This window comes from Cynoglossus semilaevis, chromosome 1 (assembly GCF_000523025.1).
Source record: "Cynoglossus semilaevis isolate Cse_v1.0 chromosome 1, Cse_v1.0, whole genome shotgun sequence".
Classification (NCBI taxonomy): Eukaryota; Metazoa; Chordata; class Actinopteri; order Pleuronectiformes; family Cynoglossidae; genus Cynoglossus; species Cynoglossus semilaevis.
Window position 1 is genome coordinate 12,824,145 of NC_024307.1, and position 25,629 is coordinate 12,849,773.

Sequence of the window (25,629 nt, forward strand, 5' to 3'; positions counted from 1 at the left end):
AAATTCTTTTTTCCCCAACAGTGAATTTTAATGGCGTATATTCAGCTGCAGCCGCCATCATGGCTTCGCCTTCTGTCGGAGAAAAGAGAAAGAAAAACATTGTGTGTCCAGTCGATGATGCAAATTTAAAACCGAGTTTGTGATTTGCATTGATGCAGCAGAGAAGAAAGGACATATTTGGGGCATATTCGCGCAAATTTACTCCCAACCTGCCCCCGCTGCAGTTTGGAGCTGACTTTGAAGAAATCAGCCCCTTTGCACACAACAGTGAACGGAGAAGTTCTAACATGACAGCCAAACTAGCTTCAGGTCAGGTAGAAATCATCACCAGGACTGACTAATGTTTATGGATTTTAACCTTCGGTGCATGTGAGGTCTATCTGCAACTATTTATGAAAAAAAAAAAAAGAACAAGTCTTAGGGAAAATGACAGAAAGCGAGAGACGAAGAGAGGGGGGTAAAAAAAAGTGGCGGGTCTCTGAGGAGTTGTTTTTGGTCATGGTGCTTGAGCTCCATGATTAATGCTCATACAGAGACACCAGATGGGGAGAGAGCAGGGAAAAAAACAAGAGAATGAACGGGCAGAGAAGGAAATGTGCGGAGAAAAGTCTCGTGGAAGGAGATGATCGGAGGCAGAGGAAGAGGAGAAGAAAATAAAAGCGAATATTAGAGAATTAGAAAAAGCCAGACAAGAGATCGAAATCTAAAACAAATTAATTTTTTCTTCTTTTTGAGTTTTTTCAGTTCCTTTTTTTGCTCCATACTTTTCCTTCTACTCATGTTCATAAAAACCTGTCCAGGTGCCGTGGGTTGGTCTTCCTGCTTCAACGTCACTGTGAAAGTTGATCCTCGGAGGTTCATAGGTGAATTTGTCTGTGACATCATTATAGTTGTGCGAATTGTCTTCTGTCCATCTGTCTCGTCCAAACATTTGTCATGTCTGTTGGTTCCATCTGTCCGCTCCATCTGCCTCGTCCTCGCGTACGTAATCTTCGTCTGGACTCCAGGATTGAACTGATGAGACGTTGTTGGTTTAAAAAAAAGAAAAGAAAATCCTAGGAACAGTTGATCATTTTTCATTTAATAATCTTTATCTTGTCAACTGCTAAATTTATGCTAATGTTAGAGAAAAAGTAATCGTCCTTAACTGTCTCTAGGAATGACGTTCACATGAAGCCAGATTAAGAGATTTGTCTTATTTATTCTGACACGTTGGATTAAGTCAATTCCTCAACTGGTGTAACTATGTTTTAAAAAACTCTGCAAGGTTTTAGAAGTTCCAAACATGTCCAAACTTTTTAAGATTTGATGATGGAAATAGCAAAAGGCCAACGAGACCCAATCAAACAGACACACTCAATGTCACTGCCTTTATTTAATGCAAAGCAAATGTCTTTGCTCATGTTTTTGTCCTTTTTGTTCTTTTTGTCCACATCTGTCCAACAGAAATGAGCAGCGGTGACACAGTGTAGTTTATCCTGCCCTGTAGGATCTGTGAGAACGACTCCATGGGTTCTCATGTAGGACGCTCGGTGTGGAAGCTGTGTGAACTGCAGAAAAAAGTCAGACACCAAAAAGAAATTGAAAAAAATTCAACATTAGCAAGAATACATTTGTAACTGACAACAAAAAGAAATTGAAGAAAGTTAGCAGGAATACATTTGTAGACAACAAAAAGAAATTGAAGAAAGTTCAAAGCTAGCAGGAATACATTTGTAAATTTTTTTTTCCTTTTGAAAATTGCTGTTATATTAGGTATAAATGCTAAAATAAAAAACACAGTATGAGCTAAATCCAAACTGTAGCAAAGTAAAGTCAAAGCTTTGTATACATATACAAAATTTTTTTAACAAATATTTCCACCAAACTGTAGCAAAGTAAAGTCAAAGCATCATTAGAAAAGTATACATATACAAAAAATTTTAACAAATATTTCCCAAAAAAGAAAAGCTAAAAAGCTAGAAAATAATTAAGAGCTCAAATTTGTAAAAAAAAAAAAATCTTTGTAGCAAAGTGTAAATAATTAGCATCAATTTTAATATTTTATGTATATACATTAGCATATACACAGTGTACATATATATGTATATATGAGTATTAATGTTATATATGCAAATTAAAACAGAGCCGTAAAATAAAGATAGTTAACAATTAGTTTAGAAAATCTACGTCAGTTCAAACATTAAGTTTTAATCCAAATGAATCCATATGTGGCTACATTTTCAGAAAAGTGAATTTTAAAATACTCTACGGTGGATACGATGTCTTAATGCCCTTGAAATGTCACAAGGGTAAACACTGGTTAGGGGAATTATTTTCTCCCTGCTGATGAGTCGTTAAAAATTCATTTCAAGTCACTTTTCATTTCCATTTCACATCAGACCTCGACACTCGCCAGAATGTAACCAAAAGAACAACGTTTGAATTAAGAGTTGGAGATGTGGCAGTGGGAGGATTTGGAAAGAGGACATTTTAAAAGAGATTTGGGGAGACGGAGGGAGCATGGTGAAATTTGGGGAGAAGGAGAGGGGGGAGTGACAAGAAAAAAAAAACCAAGCAGAGAGAGGATGAGGAGTAAAAAAGAAGGTTTTCGGTGCAGGGTTTAGGCACAGGGGGATTTTACTGTGAGATGTGGTGCAGAGTGGAGACAAGAATACAGACGGAGAGAGAGAGAGAGAGAGAGAGAGAGAGCAGCAGTTCTTCACTTTGACACAAACGGGAAAGAAGCTCGGCTTATGAAAAATCTGCTCAAATAATGAAGACAAATAAAGGAAACGCTGGAGAATAGAAGCTGTTTAAGATGAAACCCATTAGAGCACGTTTAATGGAATAAAGATTTCACTGCTGCTGGAGAAACAACACTTTAGGGCCTTCAAATAAAAACAATGTGTTTACTGCAAGAATTAAAATCCAACTTATTGTCTAAGAATGTAGACTACTCATGGCTTAAGTGGCCCTGAAAGTGGGTCACGAGGCTTAATTTGGTGGATCTGGTTACTGAGTACTATTTTTAATGTCACTTTTGTTCAAATCTGCACCAACACACACTCAGTCTGGTTAATAAGAGATTCATTTTTAAACTTGGTTTTGGGTTGTTTTTTTTTTTTGCGTTTTTAACATACAAAATATTTCAAAAAACATTTGACGAATGTAAAAGGCTAGCCAGCAATATGAGTTAACAAATAGCGCCTGCCGAAGGTTAGCAAGCAAGGACAGAATTCAGCATTTTTGTAAATGGTTGTTGTCTCCATGAACAGTACCCCATAAATAAACACTCAGCTCAGCTGCCCCCTACTGGCTTGATTTTCCTTTCCACACAAAAATTCTCAGCAACTTTTGGAGAGAAAAGAGAGAGAAGAAACAGACAGATGGAAGTGCAAACCTGTGACTTCGAGGATTTCTCTCTTGATTGAATTTCTACATACTCTGTCCTTCAGGTTAATAAAACAAAAACACTTTTGTGTTTGAAGTTGTCGGAGAGTCGATCGTCCACCTACACTTCTCCTTGAAAGTTTTCTTTCTTTCTCCGCTTCTTAAAGCCATCTCTATGCTAAACAGTTGTCGGATCATTAACCAGTGTGAGAACTCTGGAGATCCTCCGGAGACAAATTTAGCACCAATTTTAGTTACTTTAAAAAAAAAAGACAAAAACACAAGACACAAACAGTCCATAATTGAGCTGCCAGTAAAGCCCTGCCTGTAGAACTGCTTGTCACATGGTTGAACGGCTGCAGAAACACAGATGTTTACAGAAGGTCGTTGGTAATTTAGGAACATTGAACCGGTGCCGGTGTTGAAAACAGGCCTGGTGCTGTCGTCGCTTCCATTTCTCTTTGGGCGTTTGTACCTTGGCACCCATTTTAAACTGGGACTGAGTGACGAGGAGAGGGAATAACGGAAAGAGAAGTGGAAAAACAGTAGAGGCAGCGCTAAAGAGGACAAGTGATGGAGCTGAGAACAGAGGGACAGACAGGGAGCAGAAACAGAGGGACAGAGACAGAGGACGGACGAGAGAGACGCCTGGAGTCAGACGGTGACGACCTTCACTTCAGACACTTGAACAACTTTCAGAACACGTGGCTCTATCTCTGTGTGTGTTCATCACTCAGGGTCAGAAATTATTAGCAGGGGCTCGGGGCAAAATGCTCTTGAAACGTGTGAAGTTGCCCTTGAAATTCTCATCGAGGGGGCAAAAAGTTAACTTCAGCAAATCCTGGATAGGAAATGTTTGGAGCAGGAGTATTTTAGAACTGCCAGTCAGTTATGTGTAAATATGTTTTTGTTACGAAATTCTGTTGATTAAATTACAGAACGACGTGAAAGAAAAAGCAAAAGTCAGCCAAATGCTAGGAAGGTTAGTTTAATATACAGCGCTAATGGCTAAAAACAAAGTCATAGTGAAAAAAAAAAAGCTCAATTTTAGGTGCCAACTAGCTAAGTTTACAACAAATATTTGTTGCACAAAATATAGGTTAAAAGATAAACTGAGTGAAGCAAAGTTTAGCAATGCTAACATTAGCCAGGGTTATGGCTACAGGTTAGCTCAGAAATAGCCAGAAGTTAAAATAAGTATCCAGTAATAAGTACATAAGTGATCATAAAAAAAAAAACTTAATGATAGCAGACCCTGGTTAGATAGCTGTAGCATTGATTCAGAAAATGCTAAATCATGGCCAGAAAAAAACAAACAATAAAACAAAAAGTGATGTTTAGCTCTAGTCCAAATGAAATGCTGTAATATTTTAATTTAAAATTTAAAAATATGCAAATTAAAAGTTTAATCAATGGAAACCACATTTGAGTCATTTTAATAATAAAACAAAGCAGAATGTTTTCAAATTGGCCAAAACACAGAAAAGCAGCGGTAGTTTGACTAAGCTATAGCGAAAACCCAACAAAGACTAAAAACAAACACAAAAATGAGCAAAAAGTAAAGTGTATAATTTGTAGAACAGCAGATTAGTTCTAAGAGGTAGCTTACAAAAAGTTGTATAATTGATTCTAAATGCTAATAAAACACACAGAAAAAAAAAACTTCTAAGGGAACGCTGAACGCTGAGGAAAGGCAGATTTCTGAGCCTGGTGGCAGACATCACTTTTTTTCTTTCCATTTGCTCATATAGGAGTGTGATTGTTTACACACTCGTTTCTACTCATGCATTTCAGCGATGACATCACTCTGTGCATGTGTGTGTGTGTGTGTGTGCGCACGCTGGCACATACAGTGTGTATCTTAATTGGACTCCATTCAAGTGTTTAATTACTGGGTGGAGATGTTGCAGACTAATCTATACGGCAGTTTTCCCAGCAGCACACTGTGACTCCGGGCCCACTGAGACTCACGTGCTGTGACCCACGCTACATGGATTATATCACCTCGTCAGAACATCATCAGATGAAGATTCCTGAGGCGGAATATGGATTTTTAATAAGTCGGTCAGACAGTAAATTCAGTCAGTCAGGCAGTCAGTCAGTAAATTCGGTCAGTCGGTCACAGTGTACCATCAGTAGTTGGTCGTTCAGTCAGTCTGACATCTGGCTGTGTGCTTATCCACTGATCCAGTCTAGCAGCAGCCAGTCAGTCAGTCAGTCAGTCAGTCAGTCAGTCAGTCAGTCAGTGTCGACTAAAAGACTGATGTTTTAATCTGTCATCTGTGACATCTGTGTTGTCACTGTGTCAAATACTCCTAACTGTTAATGATCCACTCACTCTGTCTGTCACCGACTATAAAAAACATGGAAGCCTAATGTTTTCTATGAGCTCAATAATAACTTGTCTTTATGAAAACCAGTCTTTAAACTGACACTGGCATCGTCAAATAAACTAAGTCCTAAAAAGATAAGTGAAATTTCTGCAAATTTAAAAGAAAGTGAGCAGAGCTTTGACACCGATCAATTGAAAACCCTGTTTATTGCTTTCCAGTAAACAAGGTGTCGCTAAAACTGAGGAGCACAATTTCCTTTTTTTTTTTTTTTGATAAATAAATGAAAACACAACCAAAAGTTGACTTGGTGAGGTGTAACTTTTTGATTCCGATTCATTTCTTTGGCAATTTTTTGGATACCAATATCAATACTTTTGTGGGGGTTTTTTTACGCAATGAAACACATGATAAATCCTGGCTGTTTAACAACTGTAATATGTATTTTTCATAACATTTTAGTCATAATGAAATACATTTTAGTATCGATACTTAATCGATAATCGTGTGAATATCGATTCCACAGAAGCGATACTGAGAAAAGATCTGATTACATTCAGCTCCTGCCTCGGCAGGTGTTTCATTCAATTTCATGACTCATAATAGAACAAATCTCACAGTCAGTCTTGTTCCTGTCTTTGTCCCTGATGGTAAAATACCTGTGACAGTGTTGACCTACATGATGTTCTACCTCTGAGGGCAGTGAGACACTGAACCCCAGTAGGAAAACACACCACGCTGGCCCACTGGTACACAGCTGGTTGTGGTACAAAGGCGTTGAGGGGGTATCAGAGCGGCGCTTGTTTTTAAGTTTGTACATGTGAACAAAGTTTGAGGTCCAATTCCAGCGTCAGTGTCAGAGCATCAACTGAGGAACCAGGGGAAGTTCAGGGGTAATTCAAAGAAAGAATAGTTTTACTGTGATCAGTTTTACTGCTGCCGGGGCTGGGATTTGACCCGGCAATCCTCTGATTGCAGTCCTCTGATCCTTTTAACTAGCAGACCACATGTTGGCCTCGATTCAACCCAAACAGAACCATGATTAAAACGTTGCCATAACAACATTAGGTCTAACAATTAGGCAGGAATGACAAAGTGGTTTCAAGGCTGCCATAAAACTCTATGACATTAGGACTTATTCTCAAAACGCCCGCGGACCAATGAGCATCTGGCCTGGACTGGAGAGCGGTGGCATTTACCTTTTTTTTTTTAAATTCACTACAACTGTTAAAAGTCATTTCACGTGAACTTTCAACAGATATTTTTTCCCACTTTTACCTTCGTAATACAACTTGTTCCCAGGAAAGTGAAGGGGTTGTTGGTTCTACTCTGTCTCAGTTGTGTAAACTAGTTTTTCAACTTTGTTTACCACAAAACAAAATAAATGGAAGGAAACTGTTACGGTTCTACTCTGTCTCAGTTGTGTAAACCAGTTTTTCAACTTAATTTACCACAAAACACTGTGTGAAAATAAATGGAAGGAAACTGTTAAGTTCACAAAATGTAGTTGTCCATTACTACAGTCTATCTATCACTCTGTCTCTTATTGATTAGTTAAGGCTAACTGAGTGAGTCGATTATGATAGCAAAGTTTTCTTACTACACTGCTACTGCTTCATTCCTATATTTCAGACAGAAAATGATTACTGATATATTTCATCTGATGTTGTTGAGTTTTTGTACGAGCCTCTGAAACTGTGAGGCAGGTATTTGAACAGTGCTAAATAAAAACCTGTGACGCTAACTCAGGCTAGCAGTAGTAGCAGTAGGCTCTAGTTTGTTAATCACGGCACCACTTTCCGATGCTAAATGCTAAATGCTATACAGCTGCAACGTCCAATAGGCCTCTGTTTTTTTTCTCTTTTTTTACTTGTTTAACTTTTGTTTTAATTTTAGAAAAGCATCTTCGGACATAACCAACACTAACTGTTATTCTCAAACCAACACAAAGTTACCTAATTCCACTGCAGAAAAAAAAAATCGGTCATAATATTCCCGCTTCAAACTAATTTTACAACTCTGCACAAGTTGGGATTGATTCCTGGCAAAGCATCCAGTGGACAAATGAGCATGAAATGATCAAAACAGTATAAATATTCCGAGCCTTGAGAAACCGCTGCTGGTGATTACGCTGACTTACAGCCAAGAGAGCGTCACAGACGCAGCGGTGAAATATTACAGCTAAAGAAGAAAGCGCACTGAGGAGAGTACTGGCTGCAGTGGAACGATGCATCATCCACTTCTTCTTCTTCTTCTTCTTCTTCTTCTTCTTCTTCTTCTTCTTCTTCTTCTTTTTCTTCTTCTTCACACACTAACTCTGTGGAAATGTGACAACCCCCCCCCCCAGGCCCCCCATGGTGTTAAAACATTACGACACGTTTCACTTGGACCGCAGCCATCAGCTCCTCTTCCTCTCGCTTTTTTGGGCCACGGTCGTCGATACCGGTGTTGTTTAAGGCTGTTGACGGTGCCATAACTTCTGCTGCTGCGTCCCTGTAACCCCCCCCCCCCCTCCAAGTAAACAGGCTGCTGTAAGAGAATCATACACTCTGTCTGTCAGCCTGTCAGCAGCACCGACTTCAACCACCAGTCTGTCTGTGTGACTGACTCGTCCTCCTGGTCCAGCCGTCACCAACCGTGTCACTGACGCTGTAGCTCTTTGTCTGTAGCTACTGTACGTATAGTGTAGCTCTGACAATTACAGAGGGAGGGGGTGAGTGTGTGTGTGTGTGTGATTGGCACGGGGGAGCTGTGGGTGGTGTGTGTGTGTGTGTGTGGGAGGGGGGCGGGGGGTTAACCCGTGGGGGGGCCCGTGTTGCCCGCCTTGAAGAAATACATAATAACCTTTCAGATGTGCTGAATGTCACTGTGGTGATCTATGGGAAACATTATTCACACTGACGAATGTGCAGCTTGTCATAACAAACACAATTCCAGCTCGAGAAGGTGTGGGACTGGGAGTGTGTGTGTGTGTGTTTACGGACGTTTCCTGTGTGTGTGTGTTCTGAGGTTTACATGTCACACATGCCGACTGCTTCAGTGTAGTATTCAGTGTAGTATTCAGTGTAGTATTCAGTGTAGTATTCTGTGTTTTATTGCGTCTCCCTCTGTACGTTCATGTGTTGACACAGACACGTTGATGATGTAAAAACCCCTCAGGGCGACTGACTGCTCTGACTGTTGGACATTAGATTATAATTAAATGTCAAAGACACTGCTTTCAAACTAATAACTAATTCCGTTCAGTGCAGGACAGGTGATTTGTTTAACAGGTAATGAATATAATCTGACACGGTTTTGGACACGTTTACACAGTAATGGTTTCTGCACTAAAGCTCAGATAAAACCCGTGGAAAATATGGACTGAAAAATGTAATAAAATATTATGTTTTAAAAAAACAAGGGAAGGACAGATATGGACCAAAAATTAGCTTAGAATAAAATTGATAAAATTGAACAAAAGAGTAAATAAAATTAGATGGTAATAACAATAATTTAAAAGCTACACCATAAACCAAACATTAGCCAAAAATATCCAAGAACATCTAATGTGCTTCTCCTTAAGCAAAATATGACAATAAGAAAACTAAACCTCAGGCAAGAAATAGCTAAATATTAGCATTGGTGCTAAAAGTTAAAAAGAAAAATTACTTTTCAACCTAGCAGAATAAATCACCTGGACAGCTTTAAAGAAAGAAAAATGAAATTTAAAAACGCAAACAGTAGAAATCAGCTGATGATCAGATAAATAACAGTGAACAGTGAAAAGTTTGTGATGAAAATGAAATCCCTGCTCTGACGGTTGATTTTTGGAAAAGAAGTCAAGGTCGTCTGTCCGCGGGCTCCGATTAGCAGCTGTTACTGAACCAGTGTTAACACACACACACACACACACACACACACACACACACAATGAATGGTTCAGAGCTCGGGTGCATTGTCATCGTTTGTTGTGTGTCAGTGAGCTGCTGCCTGCCTATGGTATATGAATGTATGTGCAGTACATATACACACTGTAAATATACTGTTGGTGTCTCAGTCACGAGGTGATGCATTTATGTATTTGGCACAAATACCGACGAATTGGCAGCGATGCGGAGGGAATCACGAGCAGAGATGACAGCAAGAGGAAGGCACACACACGAGTGAGGGAAGAACAGCGTGTGTGCGTGTGTGTGTGTGTACTTGTGTGTGTGTTTGTGTGTACTGTGCCGGAGGACAGGGTGTTGTTTTAAAAATTCAAAAAATGATGAGCAGAGAGCTGGAAGCTGGAAGCTGGAGTGAAAGGATAAAATGCATTTGTGTGGAAGGAAGGGATTGAAAAAGAGGAGGGAGAAGAACATTAGGAGAAAAGTGTCAAAGTCAAAACAACAACAACAACAACAGAAAAACTTCTGGAGGTAAAGACAAAGGTAGAGGATCTGAAGAAGAGTGGGAGAGAAAGGCTCAATGAAGCTGAGGGGAGTGGAAACAAGAGAGGTGGAGGGAAAAGAGCGTGCGACGGCAGGGAGAGATGAAGATGGAGGGATAGAGGAGGAGAGTAATGTGGAGTCAATTGGAGAAAACATTGAGAGTGACTGAAGCGCCGGCGCGGAAAAGTGAGTGAGGCTACGGGAGCAAACACACCGTTCCTTCCTGCAGAAGAAAGAAGCCAAATGAGGTGAGACTGTGCATATTTCAGCACAGCAGCAGCACCAGGGCTTCTTTGCATATCAAAAAGTCAGCGTTTTCATTTGGCAAACAGGCGTCCACACATGGTTAGGCAACGGCTCGGCGGAGATATTTGGGGCTGAATTTCAGGAGGAACCTGACGTTCATTACTGTCAATGAGAGAAGAATAATAGACGGAAGAATTCGCCCACTGTTCCTAGAAAATGGAATTTTCACTTTTCCACAAATAGATCTGGCCACGACTTGTACGTTTGAATGACGAATTTCAGCCAGTCATCAGACTCTCAGACGCCCGTGAAAAAAAACCAAAAAAAAAAACGGCACAGTTTCTTTCATGTTTCAGAACTGATTGGATTTAAATTTTCTCTGATGAATCTGAATCATCTTTCTTGCAAATTACTCCAAAATGAGGAGGCATGAGTTCCTTCTCATCATCAGCACAACACAGATTTGTTTTTCATTTAAATCCAATTTCTAATCTTTTTTCTTTTCTTTTCTTTTCTTTTTCTTTTCTTTTCTTTTCTGTCTCATTGACTAGAAAGTTCTCGCCTTAAATACTTCCAAAAATGTAACAGGACAGAAACAATGAAGGATCAGATGATTCATATGGTATGAAGGGAGAGGAGAGGTGAGGAGAAGGGAGGAGATGAGAGGAAAGGAAGGAAAGTGAACTCCTTGTCACTGTGACTCAGCACACAACCAAATGTGACCTCTGCTTTTAACCCATCACCAAAGTGAACAGTGGGCAGCTTTAAGGGGGAGCAGTGAGAGGAGCAGTAGAAAAGATCCTTATTTATGAAAATAACATAGGCCTCAGTCATGTCTCAACATTTCCTCTATCAAAGTCTAAAACTTCTCTAAGTGTTTCCATCGGAGAATTCTTTCTTCATTGAAATCTGGGCAAAGTCTATGGCTCCGGGTCACAACCGGCTGTTTTGGACTGACATAAAAAGATACTTCCAAAAGTTCTTTTTGTTTTGGGAAACAAGAAGAAACAGATCAGATCAGAACAGAACAGAACAGAAAGCCTTCAGTGATTTAACAGGTTTTCATACAAGTTTGATGTTTGCCCTGATTGCAAAGTTGTTCACGATAAAAAGAAAATCCACTGTCGTTGTTGAAGACGCCTGAGGGACGACTTAACATGTTGGGATAAATTGGAAATGACAACATCTGTCTTTGAACTTTTTGACCCACTCAGACATTTTACCCAGTAACCTCTACAGCGACTCCACAACTTTCTCTGGGGGCAGTGGAGGCTCAGTGGTTAAGGAAGCGGACTTGCGTCTGGAAGGTTGCAGGTTTGAATCCACCAGCTGCCAAGTTACCACTGAGGTGCTCTGAGCATGGCACCGTCCCCACAGCTTAAAGCTGTCCACTGTCCACTGTTCACTTTGGTGATGGGTTAAAAGTAGAGGTCACATTTGGTGGTGCGTCACAATGACAAGGAGTTCACTTTCCTTTCCTCAAAAACTTTTTTTATATTTGCATGAAGTTTTGCACCATTTCGTAGGAAACTCTGCAGACCCCTCCTCTGCTCATTTTAACCTCCCCAAAATCTCAGTATCGTATTCTTGGTTGACTGACAACCGTCACCCGCCCCCCTCCCCCGAAGCGGTGTTTTTCCTCACACCACTGCATGAACCAAGACTGACAGCCGAAGCTCAAGTGGAGCAGGTGGACACGAGGGAGTTGTGCAGGGAGTTTCAGCAGTCACGAGAGGGAGAGAGTTGGAGAGTGGAGGCCAGAGCGGAGGATTCTGTGATGTTTGTTCACTGATCTGACCCACAGTTTAGGACACGGCCAGGTACAGTAAACAACCGCGCTGTCTCCACCCTGAGGCTTTGAACGTGACACCGGTAAAATATGATCTTGATGAACCAGTGGAGCCGGAATATTAAAGAGTGGCCACAACTCACAGCTGACTGCACACAGTGAGGCTGGAACATCACTGATCACAGACAGAACACAGAGGAAACGTTACATTCCTGTGTCTCTGACGCAGTCGTTCAGCAGTTCCAGCTGAGGCTGCGTTATGTTTCACAGTGAAGTGTGTTTCCACAAATCTGCAAATTCATAAATCATTCATTACACCATCATTCATTAGGCCACATTGTAGTGTAAAGATGTTGTGAAATGTCCACTCATCAGTGAGATCATCCATTAAAGTTTTTAAAAAAGTTTTATATTTCTGGAAACATGAAGACAAACTCGAGCTTTTTCCACATATTTATTTATTAATGTCTAGAAAATATGCCGCTTATTTGGGAACTTTCAGAAAAATGTGCACAAAATGTGTTTAGTTAGCTTGGAAAATGTGCACAAATGCAAAAACTAATGAACTGGTACAAAATGTGCACATTTTTTTGATAGCTCTCAGAAAATGTAAACAAATGCAAACATTTACTTAACAAATCCATACATTAATTTATTAACTTTTAGACAAATGTGCACAAACATTTGTTTAGTTAGCTTTGAAAATGTGCACAAATTGTAACATTCATTTAATGTTTGGTATCTTAGAACTTAGAAAATCTGTCTAAATATCACATTAGTCTATAATCTTTTAGAATATTTGAACAAGTAAGAGCAATGATCAATTGATAAATAAATCAATAAAAAAATCAAATAAGTTAAAATGTGCACAAGTCCAGAAAATATCTTTTTCTAAAAATAATTTAAAAAAAAAGTGCAAAACCCTTAGTGTGTCCAAGTTGTGTACAAATCAGAAAATGTGCAACAATATTTCATATGTTTCTGGATCTGTTCACATTTCCTCAAAGTTAAAGGTCAAAAAGTCCAGTTTCGTCGTGACTTCTGACGACTGAAGAACAGAAACAGATTTTGTTCATTATGACTTTAACAGAGCGTATTCAAAGGTTCTCTCTCTGCTTCCTCCAACCTCCTGGTTACGTTTCCATATTCCCGCAGCCTCTCATGTTGACGTTAAATGACTTGTCTTCATATTGACGTCTTTACACTATCTGCTTTCACTGGGAGAGGGACGTAATCGTGTTTTACCACGCAGTAAACATGTCCATGCATCATCTCCTGTCCCAGTGACAGCCTGGTTTGTGTAACAGAGGATGAGTTACAGGATCAAGGAGGTAACGCTACACTGTGTACTCTGATGAACGCGTGTACTTGAGAAATCTGATATAATTGTGATTCAACATGCTGCACAGCATGAAGAGTATGAGAGAAATTTGTCACTCTCTTAAAAAAAAAGAAGTCTTTTTAGAGTCACAGCGTTGTGTGATCTATCCCCGAACTACCTGCTAACATGTTAGCCAACAGAGCTAATCAGTCACACTAAATGTCCTCCCTGTTTTCTCCCCTCTGTTGTCTCCCTGGCGGTGCTTCGTTCATCACTGTAAACCACTTTGAGCAATAAAACCTTATTGAACAGGGACGATAAAGCTCTCTGAACGAATGAGCTCGCTAACAGTCGGCTTCCAAACAGACCACCAAGCTACTGAGATCAACTCTCGTCCTCAACAGTGGCTTAAAGACACACACGTACGATTGTTAATTAGCTGCTTTCAAGTAAATCCAATCAACAAAACAATCAAAGAATGCTTGATTACATCCTTAAAGCTCATTCTGTTAACAGTCGTTTATTACAGAGTTCACTACAACGATTCCCTGTTGGTACGGCCACCCTATATTTCATACCCAAGCCCAAAACTTTTATTAGATTTTCTTATATTTAGGCCACATCCCACATAGCAAAATTACAGAAGCAACTTGTGTTCCAGCAAAACTTTTGAAAAACTAGAAAACCTTTGAAAAAAATGACCCTTTGATATTGACCTAACGTTTGCCCTGGACTTTAAAGCCATCTCAAGGATAAGAACTGTCTTGGTTAGCATGTGGTCTACATCTTTGTTGCCCAAACTTTTTTCTGGGGACCCATATTTTTAAAGTCACAAACCTTCACAACCCACGTCAATAGACACTATTCGTAAACTCCTGATGAAACATGATGCGAGACGACCCAAAAAAATCTCTTGCGACACCACTTGAGGGTCGCAGCCCAGTCTTTGGGGAACAGTGGTCTAAATGCTGGATAGCTGTTGGGTGCTAGAATTTTAAAAACTGCATTTCAGTATAGACCAGACCGGCTGGGCTGTGTGGGAGGTCCAAGCCTACATGTACAAAGTAAAGTTAGTCACTTGGCCCACGTTTATCAGCACCTTTATTTGGTTCACACAAAGGCAGTCAACATAACTGTTTGCAGTTATGTTGGGCCACAACAAAGCCTAACACAAACAAAAGTTTTGCCCATATTTTAGCCCTGTTGGCCCAACATGTTGGCCAGCTTTGTTAGTGACCTACATCTGAGGTACACAAAGATTGTGTGGCCCACGATAGTATTCAGCCTGTCTGCAAGAATCAGTGGGATTTCCAAAAGGGTCAACTTGTGTCCCACATTTGTGGTATCTGATGTGGGCCACTGGAGAACTATATTTGTTTAATATTTGCCAAGTAAAATACTCTGTGTTGCCAAGACGGTCCTGCTCCCTGTAATCATTTGACTAACACTTTATTTAATAATCCCAACCAACTAAGACACTGATGTGGGCCACATCCAGTATGATTTACTTTGTGGTCCAACTGTTGGTCCTCTAATGTAAACAATAACTCCGTTTGTTCTGCATTGACGTCAACTGCGTGCACACCCAGACAGCGCTGACACAAACTCTGTGAACAGTTGTCTACAAATGTTTCCCAAATCATTATACTGTGCACCACTCAGGGCAGTTGCAACAGGGCAGATTTAGCAGGCAATTGCCTGGGGCTCCTAGTTGAGAGAAGGACCCCTGAGAGCAGCAGCTAGCGTTAGTCCACAGCGATGACAGTTATTTTTTAGGATGTGCTGTGAACAGAAAACTGCAGTGACACCAGGGTTGGACAGCAGCCTAATGAGGCCAAATGCCACTATTTCGCCATGATTCTACTCGCTAGTGCCCCCCATGGGTGCCTTTTTGCCCCAGGTCCCTTAAAGTCTCCTGAAACACCCTGTGGCACCGTTTACTGTTTGCCACATTGTTTGAATTTGTGAAACGTGTGTGTGTGTGTGTGTGCGTAGGTGATGTCATTACAACAGCAAAAATCAGTTGAGAGAACAACAACATGTAGTAATTGTGGCAAACTATTGTATGTACAAACGCAACATAGAGAACAACAACATGTAGTAATTGTGGTGATTGTGGCAACTATTGTATGTACAAACGCAACAATCCCATAATGCATCTTGCAGCATTTATATTCAAATCACACAATTTTGGAATGAGATGGAATTTAATTTAATTTTAGGTTTTTTATGCATGTTGTATGTCATTGGACAAACTGAAGGTATAATAAAGGATAAATAAATAAATAATTTGAGCAGAACTGTTTCCTCAGCTACTATGAGTTGCAGTTAGATTTCGTTTTTTACTTTTTTTTTTTCAGCTCAGAATTTTTTTCTATTTTTTCATTTTTCTATACCAACAAAAAAAAAAAATACTATACCGGAAAGGGGACTTGATGACTAGACATTTCCTGGTAAAAGACGAGGAGAAAAAATATCAAGGTTAGTTTTGGATTTACACATCTCTGTTTGTGTATTTTCTTTTTTTTTTTTTTTTACTGTGTAGCTTTTGGGACAAATGCCTGACTTTTATGCTGTTGCCCTACCAATATCGGAGGTATATGAAAGTTCCGCTCGTGGCGATTTCATCACTGAGGGAATTCAGAGGCAGCGACGTGACTTTCAGCAAAGTGTAATAATCCCCTGACTTCATGAGAAGAGTTCCCTTTTTTTATTACTGGAACAAGTTTATGCATAAGAAATGGTCCCTATGACAACAGCTGACAGTGTCTGGCACTAATGAAATTCCAGTCACCTTGACTTGGATCAGGACAGAGGCAGATATCTCCAGTGTGTTTTTGAAAAGACTGAACAGGAAAACGAAAGAAAAAAAGAAAACGAGAGAGAGAAAGGATTCCACGCGTTACATCTTAATTTAAGAGCAGGGAAATTATTCATATGCTGTCATAAAGCCATGTGACATTATCAAGGAAATGACACTTAAAGGCTACTCTGACGTTCTGCATGTAGAGTGTGGCTCTAAGGCTGCCGTTCTCCTCACTTCCCTCCACTGGCCCATTACCATTTCCAAAATTCTCCTTCGCTACAGGGAACAACAACAACAACCCCTGAGCCAGCAACCCACACACTGGAAATGTCAACTTTTGACAAGTTTTGGTTTTTGCGATCACTATTTTTGTTTTCTTTTTTGGGGGGGGGGGCTTCCTGGTGATGGTGATTGTTTGTGACGTGTTTGACTATTTGGAAAAACTTAGTGAATGTTCATTTGGAACTTTTAGTTATTATTGACTTTCAGTTTCCTCTTCCAGTGTCCCTTTCTATCATTTGGTATCAGATGTCCTTGAAACTGATAATGATGGGGCAAAAAAAAAGTCCCAATTTTTTTATTTTACCCTAGTGGCATAAAATGGGTTTTTTGGCCACATTATATCTATCAGTGTAACTTAAATTGCCCCTGAGACCAGGCTTTGGACACGTCTGGGTTATCAGGTACTATTATTACTCGGTTTTCTGACATCATCTGTTACTTCCTGTTTTACTCCAGCGATGATTGTTGTTTCCTGTGGCGCCACATTTTCTCCTGGTTTAGGTTTTGACTTCCATCCTCCAATCCGTTATTCCGTTTTTTTTTTTTTTCCCCCCCAGTTGTTTCCTACCTATGAATTTCTACCTGCGTTCTGTCTTCGGCTCCTAACTTTCTGTGACAGCTTTAATGAAACCTGAGCAGCCACAACTTCTTTTTCTCCTATGGCAAAATGATAATGGGCGCAGCAGCTCGACCACAGTCACCGGTGATTTCACACTGTCCTAAGAGTGAGGCTGGGAGAACACCTCCACAGGCTCACTGCATCAGGTTGTTAACTTACTTTTTAATGACAATACCATTACAGTGCAGGCATGAGTGAAGACTTGTCTTTTTAAAGACGGTGGAGTTGCCAGGATGTGGTGGTGGAGGGGAGGAGGATGGTGGTAGAAGTATAGAGAGCATTTTTTTTTTTTTTTTGCCCACACACTGACTTGTAATATGAGTTTCTTAAGCGGAAATTTAAGTTTTATTTCCTGTGGCATTTTTTTTAGTTTTTTTTACACCAGAATTTGTCACAGTTAGGAAACCGAGGTGGGAGTGACTGAGCTTATATATATAGATGTACTGTATGTACTGTAGTGTATTACGAGTTCAGTCACTGGAAACGTTAAAGGTGCCAAAAAATCCCAAAATTGGTCATTAAACCCTAAATAATGAGCTAAAATACCTAAAACATATCTGTAAAAACAGCTCAGTTTTTTTTCAGCCAAAATATAATAAAACATTAAGATATTGCACAACTTTAGCTGAGATGCTAGCTATAACTGTTAGCAAAACTGTAGTTAGCAAGCCTAGGACATGCTAAGAGCTAAACTAAGAGCTGAATCGCTACCTAGGACATGCTAAGAGCTAAACTAAGACCTGAATCGCTACGTAACGGAAAATGTTTGCCTAAAACTAACAAAAATGCTAAACGATAGTTTGTTAAAAATATAACCAAATTAAGTAAAAGATAAAACTAAAAATTATCCTAAAGATTTACCGAAAAGCTAAGAAGAAATTGTCAAACTTAACTTGTGGAAAAGTGTCTATAGGTTAACCATAAACTAAGCCAAAATTAGGTTTGGCAAAGTTTTAGCTAATAAACTAGCTCTACTGTGATAAATTGATAAAGTGGAAATTGCGAGCCCCAACTTTAACATATAATCCTCAGATGTAAAAATACAAAATTCTGCCAATTATTGTAATTTATTAAAACCATGTTAATGACTCTGTAACATTTGGCTCATATTCACCTTTTTTTAAATGTATTTTTGACGGAAATCCGTTTGCCACACCCACTCACACACATACGTGTACCTGTGTCAATGACACACACACACTCACTCACACACACACAGAGACCACACACTGACATGTTCTTCAAAGAATGAAAGGCCACCAGTGGGAGTGCTTTCTCATGTCTTTTACAGCCGTGCAAATGTGTGTGTTTAATTCCAGGTGACACACAACCTCAGAGGCTTCAGTACTCTCATCCACATTTAATTAAACACAACGATACGTCCTCTTAGCAGTTCGAAGCTGAGGCACACACTCACCTGCGCACAGTGTTTCCTGTGTATTAAAAATGCAGACAGTGTCACGGGAGCAGGTCAGGGAGCTGAGCAGCTTAGTGCGATCTCATTTATCCTGGCACCTTGAGCTTTTCCTTGGACTGAGAATTTTCACTTGTCAGAAACTAAAGCCACATTATGACTAAAGCGTGTGTGTATTAGAGTGTCCCAGTCTGGTCAATACAGGAACCTAGTCAGGTTCAAAACTGTTGTCTACTCAGTTAGTTATTGTCATTCCAGTCCAGTCTTTTCCAACCGAGGGGCGGGGTCTACAGGGGATCTCGGGGGTGTGCAGAATTAGCTCTTCCTCAGTAGACATAAAATTGGAGCACAGCCCAAAAGCTAATCGGAGCAAATTGGACAGGGAACAGAATACACTGTGACACCAAAAAGCTAGGCTAAGACAATGCTAATGGAGCAGCTAACATTGATGAAAGATGAGCTCCAGTGTTAAAAGAAAGTGAAACTTCAAGACTATTGTTGAAGGTTACAGTTGGTTTAATTATTTAGAGGCTAATTTTCATATTTTTATCCAAAAATAATTTATTAAAATAATATTTGTTGAATTAAAACGTCTTTGAGGTAAGTGTATTATATGTATATATAAAATATGAATTTTTTAATTATGTTTATGTAAAGCATAATTATTAAAATAATATTTGTTGAATTAAATGTTTATGTAAAGCATAGAGAATGTGACCGTGTTAGAAACTAGGAAATAAATTAACAAGGTCCAATTAAGGGATCTGAGAAATGAACATGGCCCGAGTCACTGTGTCTAAATATAATGGATAATGATTCCCGTTGGCTCTTTTCAGGAATAGAACAGACAGATAGGATTTGGAAAATACATCATGGTCTACAATTCATCCATCAACCGTTTCACAGAAGTCTCTTCAGATGTTATCTTAATAAAAGGGTTGCAGCCAAAAAAAAGTTTCTTTTACGAAGGAATAAAAGGCTGAGATACGCAAAAAAAAAAAAAAAAAAAAGTCCAATCTGTCTAATGTGAATACATTGTGGGATGATTGGAATTTCTGCCATCATATCATAATTTAAAATGTGATATTTTAATAGGAGATTGGTATCAATGATTTTATGGAGACTCTTGAATGCGCATTTCAAAATCAGTACGAAAAAATTAAAGATCTGCCCAGTTCTGAGTTGGGGTTACATTTTCTGTGATAGTATTTTATGTGAAGAGATAGTGAGTGATCAATACCATGGACATTCTACTGTAGTGACTTCAACCTGGCTGGGTAAAAAAAAACTATAGGTGCATTACTACCACCTGCTGGGCTGGAGGGTGTGTTAATGAGAAAATGAGGAAACTGAGCAGCGTTGACATGAAGTGCATTCTATTTTCCCTGTAATTAAATGTTTTAAACTCATGTGTTGGTGGCGCCCCCTTTGGGTAATGTACGACACAAACTTAATACAGGAAGGCAATCATTTGGTATTGGGAATCGAACCAGTGATCTTGTTGCTGTAAGGCAGGAGTTCTTCCCACTTTTTCCAATTATTCTGGGTAACAAATAGTAAACAGAGGAGTTTCTGAGCTTTTGCTCCACACAGTACACACACGCAGACAAGCACACACACACATTTGCATTCACACACAGATAAATTCAGCATAATGCTCAGAGTGCAGTCATCCATAAATGTATCAGTGCACAATCAATAGGAAAAAGCACATTTGTTTCAGATGGAAACCCTCGGTCAGACAAATTAAAGGGAGAGAGAAAAAACAACCTCTTCCTCCTGTTTTTCCTACTTCTCCTTTTTTACTCCTTCTTTATTTCTCTCCACTTTTTCTGCTTATTACTTACTTTTCCTGAACTTCTTTGCAATATTATTTACCACCCTTAAACTCGTCTCCTCTCCTCCTTCTCCCTCCTTCTCTTTCCTTTTTCCTCATTCCAACCATTTCTCCTTTGTCTCGTTTTTCTTTTTTCTTGTTTTTAATTTTCATTCCATGCATCTCTTTCTCTCTATCTCCCTCTGGTTCTCCCTCCGCCGTACTCTCATTTTTCCCTCCACCTGTTAATCGGAGTTGATTGGGAGCAAAAGAGAGCCGAGAGCAGCTCCCCTGTGGATCGATGCATCTAAATGATCTGCGCTCGGATCCTTTTAGAACCTGCAGAACTCTCTGTGATTGGGCGTCCAAGCATGAAGGCACTCATTACACCTAACTCACTTCCTGATTTGCCCTCTGGGAGAAGAGACAGGCCTGTGGTTATAGGCATAATTTGTCCCAAAGCTAAATATCCAGCTAACCAAAAGTGCTCAGACCCAAATGTCTTCATTCAGGCAATCAATTACCTCCAAGGTGAGGAGGAAAATGAGGAATTTGTTTAAGAAAAAATAGGCGCAATCCGTGCCTGTGCATGCGATCTGAGTAGATGACATCGGCCCGACGACCGTCTCCCTATGTTTACGTTCATTTGACTGAATACATTTTTCCCCTGAGTCTTAAATTTACCCAGATTTGAGAGACAGGATTAGATTTGATAAGAGAGCAGCAGCTGAATTCCAAGTAGAATCTAATGAGAAACATTTGAAAGTAAATGGATCGTAGCCACAGAGAGGTGATGAATACAATCTTTCACATTTTTATTTTATTTTTCATCTATTTTTTTTCATATTTGCTAACCCCTAGCAACATCTAAGTTTTTTTCTTCATTTTGGGCTACCTTTAAGCTATTTTGGTTATTTTTCTACTAGCTCTGAGCTAGTTTTTAATTTATTTTCCTTTCACTTATTTTGTTAAAATTGACTCATTTTTGTCTATATATTTTAATATATTTTGGCACCGTCGATATATTTTTCTGGCAGTTCCTGGTGTCTGTCTATGTATAACTATAGTAGGGATGGCAGATAATATCGGCAAACCAATATTTTCGGCCATCCCTAATATCTGGGTTTTTTAAAGCAACTTTATATTGTACTTTAGCTGATGGCTAAACTTTGATCAATTATTTTGGCAAATATTAGCCTGTTCTCTTTAGCTAACTACTTAAATGTTTACAATAAGACATACAGTATCTATGATGTCAATTTTTAGGTATAAATTAGTGAGAAACAAAATGTTTTATATATATATATTCTGCATTTAACTAAAGTTTCTTTTTCTGTTACATATCAGGTATTTTTTATTTTTTATTTATTTTGCATTTGTGAGTCTGGTGATTAGAATTGCACTTTTAGCCCAGGTTTTACGGCAGACTCAAACTCTGGAATTCTTTCCTCTTACCTTGACTATTTGACATTTACGTTTACATATTTACATCAGATTTTCTTCTTTTGTAGTGAGCTAACAATAACTAGCATACTCTTGTGATATACTCTGTGTTGTATTCCATTGTCTGTATATTCACAGTCTCTGGGGTTCTCCAGTCTGAATCACACGGCTTCTTTTCAAACACAGAATCTGTGAGTTTATCTTGTGTACAACAAACCCGCTGCCAGAAATAATCACAACCGCATTAAACATTTACATGACGTCCTACATGTGACTGAAAATAGCCTCAAACAAATGCATCACAGCGTAGATGTGAGAATACACTCAGGATTTGACGCCAACCAGGCCGTTTAGGAAAAATTAGTTATCCCCTCTTAAGAAAGACGACGTGTCTTCGTGACCGCTGTCTTTGATATTAATGTCCTCTGAAGAAACCAGGACGTCTGGGACTGTTTCTCAGCCGGGCGTCGTTCTGTATGTATGTAAAGTTAAAAAGTTGACCTCAGCTTTTATCTTTTAATGGCATTTGTCGGCAATAACAAAAATATAGAATATCACAGGCCTTATCCTGGACGAGAAGGGCTGTTTCACTCCAGTGACTGCGAGATGGTAAACAGAAACTGGCTCCACAGCAGTGGCACCGCGGCTCCAGCCTTAATAGAGCCTGCATTATGTAGAGGAACCATGCAGCCATATGTTTCCAATACATCTGAGCAGTGAAAAGGCTTTGGAGAAGAGATGAGAGAAGATGCCAACGTATGTGTTTCCATATGTTACCTGCATGTGATCCTTGACTCGGTGCCAGAAGGAGAAGCTCCAGTCTCCCTCTACATGATGTTTATGTACAGATATGTTCTTCTTGGTCGACCTCTGACCCACTTCTATTCATCACACCGACCTGCGTGATCCGTATGTGTACAGAACTAAGTGGACATTAACCCCGGCCGCCTCTGAACACTGCTGTAGGGGATGGGATGATAATGAAGGTGCTGTTCATCACATGACCCATTTCTCCTGGGTGTCATTAGCTGGTTATTTCAGCCACTGATGGAGAAAAAAAATCCTTTATTCCAAACATAATGTTAATCCCTGTGACGCTTAATTCATTGAGATTGGTTATAAAGAGCTGCTGTTTTTGAACGGAATCATTTAGAAATATACACTCCAAAGTCTGGCAGCGGCAAATGTGGTACTTTGACGTAAGATATTTTTGGGTAAATGTATATTGCCTTGTTTTTTCATTGGTCCATTTTTATCCATTCATGTAAATGTTTCCCATTTACCAATTATTTGCTGACAACAAGCTGCCCAGTCCAGAAGGATCTAATGTACTATAAATAGACTGACTTGATCTTTAGGCTATATTCCACCTACTGTATTCACTCTATTTCTTGCATAACTTTACGGAGTTAGATCATTTTGTATCTACTCATAGAGCTATATTCCACCTACTGTATTCACTCTTTGCAGTGTTTGGCTAAATTTCCTAAATATCTATTTTAAACTTTTTAACCTTTTGCTATGTATTTGTCCCAACGTTTAGCTATTTCTTGCATAACTTTACGGAGTTAGATCATTTTGTATCTACTCATAGAGAAAATGTTGGAATTTCTGATTTAGTTTAGATTTGTTTTTGTTTTTTTAATTATTTAGCTTTTTATTTCATCCAGCCATTTTTTGGTCTTGTTTCAGGTTATTAGGCATGTATTTCTTCAATGTTTAGACATTTTTATATTTTATATATATTTGATATATATTTTACAAATTTTACAATTTTAATCTGCCTTTTTGAAAATTCAAATTTAATTCAGAGTGACTTTTCATTGCATTCATTTATTTTTACTTAGTAAACAAACTGACTGTAGTTGTTGTTTTTTAAATGAATACAAAGTCTAAAGAAAACTGTTATATAACAATGGAATTACCTGTATGTAAGCAACACTACAGAGTATATTTTATGATTGCTGTAAACATAACCACCTGTCACTGCAGTTTTCACCGCACACTTGAATTATTCAAAACCCGACTTTCCACTCTGACACCTTCCAGCCTGTTTAAGGTTCTATTTATAGTTTTCTCTTATCATGTATTTCCTTGTGTTTGTGTCTTTAGGTTCTGGCACGGCGAGTACAGGGTGGCGGTGAACATCAATGACTACCTGGATATCTACTGTCCCTACTACGAGGGTCCACCATCCCACGGCCGCATGGAGCGCTACATCCTCTTCATGGTCAACTACGAGGGCTACACATCCTGCCAGCACAGAATGCGTGGCTTTAAGCGCTGGGAATGCAACCGTCCCACCGGTCCTGACGGACCCCTGCGCTTCTCTGAGAAGTTCCAGCTCTTTACCCCCTTCTCTCTGGGCTTCGAGTTCAGGCCTGGACACGAGTACTACTACATCTGTAAGTACTACTGTATGCGATTTCAAGGATTATTTGTTTTTCTTTTTGTGCATGTGTGCTGCCTAATATGCATTTATAAGTAGTTTGTAATCAACAGAAGCTGATTAAAAGAGTTCTGACAGCACCGCCCACCATCCACAGCCGTGAATGAAATCCTCCCCAGCGTTCATTCACTCACTAACTTCCTTCTAGTCTTAATTCTTGATGTTTCTTCCTGCAGTGATAGTGGTGCAACTTTTGTGCTCAGCAAAGTTGTAAAAATGTCACCAGACTTAATTTGTGATCATTTTGATTTTAGCTGTATTGATGTTCCAACTCACATCAACAAATGATGTGTTAGTTCCACAGCCAGGCGAGCGTTGGCTCCTCACACTGTGTTTCTGAACAGACTTAAAAAGCTATAATTCCCCACCACCAGGCATTGGACCAACGGTATCTTCAAATAACTCTTAAACATTGTTTTCAGTTGCCCACGGTGCCGTATGGGCGGGGCGGTTTTTTACGGCTTCTGCCACAGGATCACTGGGGTAATCAAAGAAATGCACGTTAAATTGACTTTCAAAAGATTGGAAAAAAACGTCAACGTCCCCACTTTTCCCCCCACAGAGAAGAGTTGCATTTATTCTCCTAGGACTTTAACCCCTTATTCCGGAAGATTACACTGCTTTACTCCACTTATAGAAAACAAAAGTATTTCGCAAAACTCAACAAAATACCACGGGCAGAAGCATCAGCCTCTCTGATCCTAATAGTCAGTTGTGCTCCCTTTCTTCTAAATAACAGACTGCCGTCTCCTGGGGAAGGTTTGAACAAGTTTCAGTCAAGTCTCCCGAGGTATCTCAGCCCATTTCTCTTGGCTAATCTCTTAAGCTCCTCCAGATTTGATGATCTTCTGGCATGGACCCTGGTCTTCGGTTCTCTCCGCAGAGATTCAGTGGGATTTAAGTCAGGGTTTGTGCAGACCAGTCAATAGCGTTCACTGTGGGCTTCTGGAGATATACTGTAGTTCTCTGCCAGTTTTCAAGTATTTTTGTTCCGTTGTACTATAACAAGACTGAATCAAAACCAAGACCCAGTTTAGCTGTCGGCTGCTTTGAGTTTTTTTAGTCTTTCTATTTAAATTCCTACCGAACTAAGAGTCCTACTTCTCACAGCATCATGTGGCATTCTGCGAGCATTAGGCCACAAACATCGGTAGGAAAAACAGAAGGGTAATGTTCCGTTTGTGATGTAACTTCGTATCTGTTAAATTTGTTATTTGTTATTGTATAGTGGTATTTCTGACAGCTTGGTTCAAAAATCCCAGCTTTTCCTCCTCCAATCACAGGGAGCACATCATGTTGGCATCATGTTTCTGTCTCAGTGGACTGTGCT

The 25,629-nt window shown here is 39.5% G+C and overlaps 1 protein-coding gene across 3 annotated transcripts in view; it reads left to right on the top strand.

The window, feature by feature from the left end:
* The window catches only part of LOC103379792 (ephrin-A2-like), a 119,195-nt gene that overhangs the window by 81,644 nt on the left and 11,922 nt on the right, over positions 1-25,629 (top strand). For all 3 annotated transcript variants that reach the window (XM_008311474.3, XM_017034784.2, XM_025056631.1), the window contains exon 2: positions 23,963-24,255. In XM_008311474.3, coding sequence (XP_008309696.1) covers positions 23,963-24,255 — 293 coding nt within the window. The remainder of the gene's footprint in view (positions 1-23,962; positions 24,256-25,629) is intronic.